The sequence below is a fragment of the Typopeltis vanoorti genome, chromosome 12 (assembly GCF_054136105.1).
Source record: "Typopeltis vanoorti isolate ZY-2024b chromosome 12, IOZ_Tvanoo_1.0, whole genome shotgun sequence".
Classification (NCBI taxonomy): domain Eukaryota; kingdom Metazoa; phylum Arthropoda; class Arachnida; order Uropygi; family Thelyphonidae; genus Typopeltis; species Typopeltis vanoorti.
The window spans coordinates 128895191-128907297 of NC_143560.1; the positions used below are offsets into that span (position 1 = coordinate 128895191).

At 37.6% G+C, this 12107-nt stretch overlaps 1 protein-coding gene across 3 annotated transcripts in view; it reads left to right on the top strand.

The window, feature by feature from the left end:
- LOC150101221 (epidermal growth factor receptor kinase substrate 8-like) overlaps positions 1–12107 on the top strand; it is a 218423-nt gene that overhangs the window by 86026 nt on the left and 120290 nt on the right. For all 3 annotated transcript variants that reach the window (XM_090401588.1, XM_090401590.1, XM_090401589.1), the window contains exon 2: positions 11689–11772. In XM_090401588.1, coding sequence (XP_090257714.1) covers positions 11720–11772 — 53 coding nt within the window. In that variant the 5' untranslated portion in view covers positions 11689–11719. The remainder of the gene's footprint in view (positions 1–11688; positions 11773–12107) is intronic.

Genomic DNA, 12107 nt, shown 5'->3' on the forward strand with positions numbered 1-12107 from the left:
TTATTTGTATGTTTGATATTACATGATAATTAAGACTTCACTGCTTATCATTGGACCTGTTTTGAACAAGCCAATAATGTTTACAACAGACCAGTAAACTAAAACCGATTTTATAGAACAGGTTTAGCCAGTATCACAAAAACATTTTATGTGCTGATCCTCAACAGGAGGTTGCTCAACGAATAATGCAGCAGTGTGCTGGATTGGGCGGTAAGTTCAGAGTAAAAAAACTACATTAGATTTGAAAACCTGTGGATTTGAGGTTTTCAAATTATGATAAGTTAAGCCTTTTATGCCAAATAAGCATCACTTATGTTAAGTTAAGAAAGATTGCAAGTTACAGTTAGCCCATGAAAAGAATTATCAGCAGTAAGAGTATGAGAAATGAAACGAGACTTAACTTTTTGCTAATATTGAATTCGATGAGATTATCACAAACACCGAAGAATAATTTGAGCGTCGATATTTATCGTTTTAAAGTTGAGTACTCGGAAGGTTTGTTAATTTATCTGGTGCAGGGAACAGAGTAGGAGAATGTTAGTTCTCCATACTTAGCATTGTTAATTTTGAGGATATGACCAGAGAGAAAGTTAATAGCCATTTTCGAAGGTACCATAAAACATTTTATTCAATAGGCCTTTTATGTTAAATCTGATCAAAACTGTGAATGGCACAAATGAGAGCACCATTTCCTACCTGATAGTCGGGAACAGTTTTTTAGTGCATGTATATACATTTTTACGGCCAATCACTTATATATACATGTATTATGTAGTTTGCCGAATTAAATAAGTAATTTGTACCAATAAAATTGTGATATTGGTTAGACAATAGGTCTGGACATTAAGTGTGTATGTGTTTCTCTCTATGCGTGAATGTGTGCACCCGCGTGTTATCAATACTATTAAACCTGAACACACAGACACACATTATTAGTTAATTAATATATTATTATAACTACGTGACACCTCCAAGGAGCCTAACTTATTATTTATTCATTAAAAGACTTCCAGGCAATGTAGCAATTAACCGTTAATGGCTTTCAGCACAGTGTCAGCCTTAAGCCGATTTTTTCCATTAAAATATAAAAAAGAACAAAAAAGAAATAATAAAAATTAAATGCGTTTCTTTTAAGATAAGAAATAAAACGCACTGCCAAAATCATTTACAATATTATTAAGAAACTACTTATCTTTATGATCATCTGCAGTTATTTCCTATAAAAACAAACAAAACAAAATTTTGCTAAAAAAAATTCTTTATAATTAGATTTTTTCATTTTGTAAAAAGTGTAATCATTAAATATGTTATTATTTTATTTTTAATATTGTGTAATAGCATATTCCAGAGACAAGGTAACCCAAATGCGAGGTCCAGTTGGAACTAGTCTCCACAACAAAATAATCGCCATCGGATCCCACATTTGTTATACGGCCTAGAACAGGGATGGTAATTTAGTGGTAAAGGTTACCGCTCTTCTAATTTCCAACCTGAAGTACAAGTGCCATGCTAATTATGTAGGGAAAAAAAAAGAAAAAAAAAACATATGCAGGAGACAAAGGAACAAAATTAAATTAGGCAGTCAGGGCCGTACTTACACTTTTTCGGCAACTTTTCATAGTTTGGGGCCCTTAAATTATCCCTGATCCCCCCCCCCCCCTAAAACTAGAGCTTCGTGCGTCTGTGCATAAGTATGGCCCTCATGGAAATAATTTCACTTCGCATTGAGGGAATTAACACATCATGCGGTTCAGTTTTGTTTTAATCGAATAATTTTATTGGCAAAACGATTCGAGCTGATATAAATTCTGCACCAGCTGAATGAAATTTAATACAGTTTCATGTGTAGGATCTTCTGTTAAAGTTTATCGAGTCATTTCATACCATTTGTACTGGGAAAGTTAGGCAAAAAAAAAAAAAAAAAACGCACTGCCATAATCATCTACAATGCTATTAAAGAAACTACTTATCTATATGATCATCTGCAGTTATTTCCTTTCTTGTTGTTTAAAAATAATTCTCTTTATATATGAATCAGTCATATTAAGTATAATCTACTGCAGTGCTTCCCAAACTTATAGATGTCAAGGGCCCCTTTGGAAAAATTAAAATATTTCACGGCCCCATCGAAAAAAAATTAATGCAGACATATATTATTATAATATTTATTGTATTTATATTCAATACAATTTATATTCAAGATTTTGCGTTTGTAATCTTTTTTGTGCTTTCTTATCAGTACCTTTTGAAATGAAACTTATATGAATAAGCATATATTTACTAATATTCATTAAGCGCAAGATATCCAAATACGCAAGAAGCAAAATTTGTGAACCAACACCAATGTGTAATTTTTTCCTTTAAAATATAAAAAAGAACAACAACAAAAAATTAAATACGTTTCTTTTAAAATTAAAAAAATCTACTTAGTCTTAAAACATTTTAAATTTGTTTTCATTATTTCACGGCTCCCTGAACAAAACTTACAGCCTCCAAGGGAGCCGCAGCCCACAGTTTGGGAAGCGCTGATCTACTGGTTCTCCAGTAGCTCAGTTGGTGATGACCATGTCCTTTGGTGGAAAAGACTTATGTTCATACGAAAGTGTCAAGAATTTTTGTCCCGAAAGCTGTGTTTTAAATCCCACAATACAAACCGGCCAAAGAATAAAACCAATTCATCAACATATGGCAGACAAGCATAACCGCTGCCAGCATTAAATGCGTATGATAAGAACTACGCTAGTTAAGGGGACGAAGTACTGTCATATACTAAGAACCCCGCATTTGTTTATCTCACTCAAATTAGAATTTCTTCATTTATTCTAAAAGTTCCTATATGTAAACTAATTAGGGGAAGACGAAATTTGGTATTCAAAGGAGTGCAAAGTTCAAGGATTTCGTGGATCAAAAAATAAATAAAAAATAAGACCACATGTAGATAATGTTTGATGTGTGCTTACTTTTGATATTACACAGGTTATTAAATGTGGTAATCTTCTGTAATTTGAATTCAATTTACATTTTGAATGTTCTAAAAAAATCAGAATTTGTTTTTCGGATGTTGTAATTAATGTGTGATGGCCTAAATATGTAGTGGGCTTAAAGCCAAACGTTCGTTGAAGGCCGAGTTGGAGCGTGATGTACTTCACAGAGACGAATCTTTAAACAGTGTAGGAGCCAAGGAAGTATACACTGCGTTTTTGTGACACACCCTTTTCCAGAAATGGTTTTGAAAATAAATAGGTAACCACTTCTTAATACTAACTTAATAACGAAAATAAATAGGTAACCACTTCTTAATACTAACTTAATAACGAAAATAAATTTAACTTTTGTGTTGCGGTCTAAATATGTTAGTTATAGTCAACTTATCTAAAATCTAAATATATGGACTTTAGTTCCAACTATTATATATTATAGATATGAAGGCATTAAATTAATACAACCAGTAACATAAAGAACTTTTGCACACACGCGCGCGCACACACACACACTCTCTTCAAAAATTTTAATGCAGTGAAATATATATCCTGCAAATTATAATTTTACACTCTTGTCTTCCATAAGTATGTGATTATGAAGTATATAAGTGATCTAGTTACAGATAATGGGAGTTTGACAGGACAGGAACAGGACATATATGGCGCAGAAAGTGAAGCTTGAAGCTTTTTGTATTCCCTGTTGTCTGTTTCGGGAGCAGTGATGGGAGAGATTTGTGAGCTATTTTAGCTCGCCCTGAGTGGGCAGAAGTGGTTACACGTCATTGAGTGTTAGGATGGCTTTCGGTCTTTTATGTTTCCAGTGGTCATTACCGTCATAGTTTCCGGCTTGTTGTATTAGTTGATTTGGATGCGTAAATGTCTTCATAAAGAATTTTTCTGCTAGGGAGCGTAGTAGTGGAGAGATGTAGGGGATATCTATGTCCCGGTGCTTCTGGGCGTTCTAGATGAACCACGGGGCGTCCAGTATCATTCGCAGGCACTTGTTCTGTAGTCTTTGTAGCTTGAGGATGTTTGTCTTGGAGGTATGACTCCAGGCTTGGGAGGCGTATATAATTGTGGGACGGATTCTACTTATAGAGTAGAATTTTGTTTCTTGTGCTTAGTTTGCTGTCTGTTGATCAAGGGTACAGTTGGGCGATAACTTTTGAAGCTTTGGTGCATGTGCTCTTGGTGTGGCTGTTGAAGCACAATCGTTTGTCGAGAAGTATTCCGAGGTATTTTGTTTCAGTTTTCCAGGGAATTTTAGAGTTGAACAGGGTGAAATCTCCTTTGGGGGATGCTCGTCTTGTGAAGAGTATCGTTGTGCTTTTCTGGGGGTTTAATTGTAGTCGCCAGTCTGTAAACCATTTTTCTAGATGATGGTGTCTTGTAGTTTTTTGGTTACGAGATGTGGTTGGCGGGATCTGGCTAGTATAGCCGTGTCATCTGCATAAAGGGCGATGGTGGATGTGAGAGGATTTTGAGGGATGTCTGCCATATAGATGTTGAACCGGATCGAGGCTAGCAGTGATCCTTGAGGAACTCCAGCAAGGATTTTCTGTTGGGTTGAAACTGTTTAATTGATTTTGACTTGCATCCTCCTGTTTGAGAGGTATGATTTAATCAGGTGTATCATGTTTAGTGGAAGGTTTGCGATGATAAGTTTGTAGAGGAGGCCTTGGTGCCAGATCTTATCGAAGGCCTTTGAGATGTCTAGGAAGACGGCTCCAGTGTGCTGATTCCAATTAAATCCTGTGGTGATATATTCTACCAGTCTATGGATCTGTTGGGTGGTGCTGTGATTTTGATGGAAGCTAAATTGTTCTTGTGGAATGACATTTAGTTGGTTGACATGATCTTGGAGTCTGATGAGAATGATTTTCTCTGCTATTTTTCCTAAGTTGGATAGCAGGCTGATGGGACGGTAATTTTCAGGTAGGTTGGTCTTTGCCTGGTTTGTGAATTGGGATGATGTCAGCTATTTTCCATGGTGGAGGTGCTGCCATTTGAGGATGGCGTTTATGATGTTTGCCAGATGTGCCATGGCTTTGCGTGATAGTGTCTTGATGACTTTGTTAGTGATGCCATTGGGACCTGAGGCGTTTTTGATCTTGAGGTGGTTGATAATGCCGATTATTTCGGTAGGTGAGGTAGGCATTATAGGGCTTGGATTGTCATCCGGACGATTTACTGTGAATCTGACTTTACGATGAATGTTGCATACATGGCTGATGTTTAGGTTCTCATATACAGGACTGCATTGTTTCTCTAGGTTTCTTGCTATGGCTTCAGCTTTGTCAGCATCTGTATATGCAAGGTGCTGTTCTGCTTGGAGGGGGGGGGATTTGCACTTGTTCCTGAGGTTATTTAGGAATTTCCATATGGAATGATCTGCTGTGGGAGATGGAGGCGAGCTTGTTGATTCCTATGGTTCTGGAGTGCTTCTCGGACAGATTTGTTTAATCTGTTGAGGGCTGTTTTGTCCTGGGGAGCACGTGTGTTGTGGCATCTTTTTCTTTGTCTGTTTTTTTTCCTTATTAAGTCCATGATTTCTTCTGGGAGACGGTTTTGTTTGTGGGTAATTGTGGATACTATGGCCTGCTGTTATGGCTTTATTGATTTGATTGGTGAAGTTCTTTATTGCCATGTCTATTTCTTCCTTGGCTTTTATATGGGGAACCAGACCAATGTGTACTGATAGCACTTTCCTAAGTTTTTCCCAGACAATGGAGGTTTGGGGGAGGTGACTGGTCTTTGTTCCCTAAGTGAAGTAGGATTGGGTTGTGATCTGATGATAATTCGTTCAGTGCTTGAATGCTGTACTGGTATTTGATGTTATGTAGGATGGCGATGTCTAGGATGTCGGCTGTGCCAGTTGGGTTGTGGTGGGTTGGTTCGGTGGGTCCTGTTACGACAGCATTGTTTAATCCTGTGTAGCTGAAGAGGATATGGCTATTTTTATTTGTGGTTCTGCTGTTCCAGGAGGGATGGTTGGAGTTTAAGTCCCCAGCGACGATGATGATTCATTTATGCCCAGTACAGCATCCAAGTCAGAAAATTACAGGGTGGTAGCGGGGGAGTTGTAGGTGGCGTAGATTTTAAGTCTTCCAGTTGAGTTTGTGTGGACTTCGACACCGGTGAGTTCTAGGTTGGAGGTTGGGGGGTTGAGTATTCCATTGTGCCTGATGCAGGTCCTGATAAATACGGCTGTACCACCACCTCTGTAGTCCAGCCGGTCATTTCTATACAGTGTGTAGCCTCTCAGTTTTGGATTGTCTGCAGGTCTTAGATGAGTTTCATTAATTAGGATTATGTCGGGGTTGTATCTGTGAAAGAATTCTTGAAGCTCCCGTGTCTTGTTTTTTAGGCCATTGGCGTTCCAAGCGGCGATCTGTAGTGAGTCTGGGAGTAATCTAGATTTGTTCATTAACAAGCATTGATAAGATGGTTTGAGTTTCTTTTAGAAATCTTTTTGTGGAGTTTGGTGAAGGGTTTGACTTACTGTCTTGAAGCATGTTTGCCAGTGAGGCTGTAATGACCGTTGTCATGTTTGGAAGAATTTGGTCCTGCTGGATATATTTGGATGAGCGGGCTACTTCGGCGTATGTCCTGCTTCGACAGTGGCTTTCCAGACTGTTGGTATTTTCCATTTGTGAGAGCTGGTATTTTGTTGTCTTTTGTCGGGTGTCAGCCAAGTGGGGAGCCGTCGACTCTGGTGCCTGTGGACAGTGTTGAGAGATCTATTTCCTTTTGTCTATTTTGTTCTTAGAGTAGTGACTGCAGCCTCTGTAATTTGCCAGGTGGGGGCCCCCGCAGTTCGCGCATTTGGCTGGTGAGGTCCTGGGTTTTGAGCAGGTTGCTGTGGGGTGGTTTTGTCCACATTTGAGGCATTTGTAGTCTGCTCTGCAGAGTTTCTGTGCGTGTCCATATTTCTGACATCTGTGGCACTGGCCCGACGAGGCTCTTTTCCTTAATGGTTCAGTTGTGATTTTCAGACAAGAGATTGTTGTTATGTTGTATATGTTCTTGTGTGTGTGTGTGTGTGTGTGTGTGTGTGTGTGTGTGTGTGTGTTAGGTATCTCTACGAGTACTAGGGACATTGGACTCTTGTAGGCCTGTAACATTCTGCTGACCTTCACAGGTGGGAGATGGTGTAGGCAGAGGGCTTCAGTTATTTCATCTGTGCAGATGTTTTCTGTTACTCCCCTGAATACAACTTTTAGGTTTTTCTCTGACCTCAGTGAGTAAGCATGATATTTAATATCTAACTCATCCATGGTTTTTGTAAGGTGTCTGTAGTCACCTACTGTGGCAGGCTGGATTTTAACTCCGTCATCTACATGTTTTGCCCACGAATAGGCAATTTGGTGGTTTTGCATAATAGGCCTGAGGGCCGTCCATTGTTCTTTTTCCCATAGTACAATTGGCAGGATTTTTTCGTTGTTGGGTGTGGGGAGGTCAGTGTTGGGGCATCTCCTTCCATCTCCTCGTTTACCTGAGTCTCTGCTGTTTTACGCTTTTTTCAAGCATGGGTTTCTGTATGGTCTTTTGGTGTAGGAGCAGAGATTATCAGGTTCATCTTCCCTTCTTCCCCTGGTGTTGAGTTGCCCCCTTTTGTGGAGTCATCTGTCACTGAATATAGGTTTAGAAACCCTGGCCACTCTACCTCAAATTTCTTCAACAGTTTTTTGAGGAGGTCGAGCGCCAGCTTCTTATCCAGAGATTGGACAAAGTTGTCGGGACTTAAACTGTACATGTTTAAAAGTATTCAAATATGCTTACCTGAGAAATGTATATAATGGTGAAGAGAACGGGCAAGGGCCGAAAAATTGCATCAAAAGTCAAAGTCTTACCTTGTACTCTGCTATCAAAGAAGATTCACAAAATCTAAAACTCAATAATCACCACTGAAATCAAAAACATTCTTCGCAACAACAACCATCATGCCGGTCTCTGAAAACTCCAAAAACCATGGGAGTTTGACGTTGCGGTGAACCATCATATAGTACGCCCGCAGATTCGAGACCCTTCAACACTTCTGCTCATGTCAACAAAAGGAGAATCCATTCCGATAATAGGGTAATCAATCCTTATTGTGGGATGAATTGTTTATTATTACACTTCGGAAAATTAACTTCTCTAATATGATCATTGTAGTTTTTAAAGTATTAACTATGTTGCTTGTATAACAGTTGGAAAATTTTCGTGTTGGCAACCAATTCGTATGTCCTTCATGTCTTTCTCCCCTTCAGCATGAATCGACTATTCTTGGCAAGTCTCCAAGCGACGCTTTCTAAAGTGTGGGCATACTATACCTTCTTTAAGCCGGTATATAAATTTACTGGTGGGCCTAGACGGAGAGTTTTAGAGTAGGTACTCTCCCTCGATGAGTCTTTGGACTCCCTGGAGGTGTTATGTAACAACAATAATTACAGTAGTTGTAATTAATGGTTATGAACATGGTACGTGTATTTCCACCTTGGTTTACTATAATTTATACAACTCTGGAAGTATTTTGCTGAGAAGAATTTTACAGTGATGCATAATAATTTCTTGAGAAAATGAGAGAGTGAGAGAGAGAAAATGACTGTTCAATACATTGAGCAGTCATTTGTTCAATACATTGACTGTTCAATACCTTGAACAGTCAATGCATTGTCATGACTTTGAATGTAATGACATTTCAATGTCGTGACATTGAAATTGTCATGACGTTCATAAACGTTGTTTATGAAGATGAGACGGAGTGGAAATTCCGCTGCATGGCATTCTTGCTTAACATTCCAGGAAGGATGGCCAGTTTTAGATAAATAGTTAGAAACCTGTATTTAGAGAGTAAGCCCTCAACTTACGCAACTCATGATGGCAATCGTAACATGTTTATCGCAGCCAATGGATTAGGGTGTTATTGCAATCTTCAAGGATTTGCTCAAACTGTTGGTGTTATTGAGGAAGAGAGAGCCCCCAGTTTCTTACTTTCCAATTCCTTCCAAATGAGAGCTTTTGGAGGAAGCTGTGGAAGATGAGCTCTCAATTAGAGCTAAAAGCACAAAAAGTGACAGAACAAGAAAAACAAAGAGAGAAAAGCAGAAGCCACACTCCTCCTCCATCCCCCAAAAAGGTTTACAGTGAAAAAATCAGCTGAGGCATTTACCTCTTTGAATAAGGCAATTTTGTTGTTTAAGGAAATGGATCCCAACATGTAGATATTTAGTAAAGTAGAAAGAATGATGCAAGCTGCTTGCTTGTTACACAGAAATTTATGCAGAAAATAAAAGGCAGACTTTTCAGGCTGAGTTGGATGCACTTTACAGATTTTTAAGTCTTCCTTATCCCCCAAAGGTGAGCCTAGAAGCAGGGCCATCACTTGACTAGATCACTCCCTGAGGCAAACAATTAAATATTGTCCCTGATCCATTATAAGACCAAAATATAAGAAAATCTCCAATTGCTGTTTTGTTTTTATTACAAGAGAAACATTAATGCAAAACGATTACACAATACTAATTGAATGCTCTATGGGGAGGATATCGCACAATAAAACTGTTTATAAACTCTTCTAAATTTAAGCTATTTCTGCCTCTATAGAGACCAACCAATCTTTCTTGGATCATTGCTGTTTGCAAATAATTTTTAATCAGTTTAAGTTTGGAAAAACTTCTTTTTGCACTTGCTATGCTAACAGGAATTGTCAGCTAGTGTAGCGACGCCACCTACTGCAATATGGCTGAACGAGTGCCCTTATTATGTAGCATAGAGGCAGCTGCGCTGTGAGGAAGGCTGCCTCTATGCTACACCCTGTCGACAGTACTGCCTAGAAATCTTGTGGAAGCTCATGTATCTGGTGAACCATTCTCAGAATGCTTTCTGCATTTCCTTAATTTGAAGTATTTGTTATTGATGACCCAGCTACCCTTCCTCCCTTTGATGAATCATGTAATTAATGAAGCAGCAGCTTTGAAGAATTACTCTTGCTCCATTCTTTCTAGCTGATTGTTTTACTCCTAAGTGAAGAAGCACTGCATACAGGAATTGTATGTTATAAATTGTATATGTCTTATTTCACTATAAGCAAAGAGTAAAATTAGTTTAAAAAAAAACAGACCTTCACATTTTACCCCTTATGGTTCGCTAGTGATTTCTAACTTATGACTTTTTCAACTTATGATGAGGTCACCAGAACAGAACCCTCTGTTGTATGTTGAGGACTTACTGTACTTATAAATTCTTCCTTGGCAAACCGTGATGAACTGGGCATTCTAGTATCATCAATGGGATAGCATGATTTATAGCATGCATGCTGCAATATGTTCATTATTGCAGCATGCATGCTATAAAAACAGTGTGCAAAAAAAAAAAAGCATTTTTGAAAGCTACTTTGCAGGCATATAACTTATTGTGTTTTAAATTTTTCTGTTAGCAGTTTCTTGTACATTCTTTAAAATTAAAATATTCCATATTTAGTGTTTAGGGCAAGATTTTCAAATTATCTAACTTTTAACCTACTCATGGTACAAATATTCTGATGTACCATGGGTGTTATGATTTACAACCTTTTGTGGGTCACATTAAAAAAATGTCACTATTAGAAAAATATCGAGAATTCCACTACAATTTGTAGAACAGGCAAGAAAGCCATTATCAATGTAGAAGTTGGAGACATGGTTTGTGGCTTGTTTGAAAAAATTCTGCATCTTCAATTGTTTTTATTATTATTTTCCTGATCTCTGTGAAGTCACAGAACTCATTGTGGGAGGTTAATACAGTCATCATAACACTGTAAAATCATCCACAGTCTGCATGTTCACTACTCTCTTAGGCAATGCATTCCATGCTCCAGCCATCTCCATGCAAAAAACTTCTTTTCTTTTTACTCACCACCTTCTTTTGCAACTTCCAGGAATGTATCCCTCCCCCTTGTCCTTACTCTTTTCCCTCATTCTACCATACAAGAAATCTCTTCAGTGTTAATATGATTAATTACTCTTCAACAGCTTAAACGTCTCGATCATATCCCCCCCCCCCTTGCCTTTTATCCACCAAGTTCTGCAGGCTCCATGCTCTCAGTCCATCCTCATAATCGATGTTGTATAGTCCTGATATCATTTTTGTTATCAGTCTCTGCATCCTCTCCAGGGTTACTTCATCCCCTTCCAGTCATATTATATGGCACATATAACACATCTACAGAGTCTGTGGTCTCATTATGGGAAGCCACTTTGTATCTCCCACTATTTATTTTTTCCTTTCAAATGAAATACTGATATTGTACTTTACATTTATATTTTAGAAATAATAATTCATTTTATTTCCAGAAAAAAAAATAGTATTAATACTTTCTAAATGTTTTGAATTTTTTTTTTAATGGAGGGTATAAAGAATTCTTTATAGCAATCCCACCTATGAAGGATTATTAATCTTTATCATATTAATATTCTGAGCAACATACGGATTAGATAATCTAGGAACTATGACCTAGAAATCCAGTGTGGTATATATTCAAGTGGCTCTAGTCTCTAATATGCAAGTTGGCAATGGTCTTGTATCAGTTGATTGAAAATCATGTACAACCTAAATCAACCAGAGCACAAAAAAGGAAAAAAAAAAAAATAAGAGAAAAGAATTGCCCAAGAAATATTAGTGTTGGTTATATGGTATGCTATTTTTGATGCATGAATTAACATTTTATATCTTTTGTGTTTTTCAGGTGGTAGAAAACAGGATTTAATATACAAGCCATGCCTGGTGTGATTGGTGGACAAAACTGGGATGATAGAGACTCACATATGAGGTAAATTTGATTTCAATGACACCTTAATACTGGGTTTTGCATTGTAGTATCTTGTTAGTTTTGCACATTGCAGAAGTTTAAGTAGAAAATGCTTTATATCTAAAATTTTTATGTATATTTTTCTTATAACAAGGCTTTCATGCTAAATTGTAGAATTGTTTCAAGACAAAGGATATATCTCGACTTCATTTTTAGGACATTTACTTATTTTGTTATTTTTTTAACATTTATTAATATACAGTTGACACTCACTATAGCAAACTTGTATGGATTATGCCATTTGCTGTGGTGAATTTCCTTTACTATAGAGAGAATAGAATGGTGCCTATGAGTTT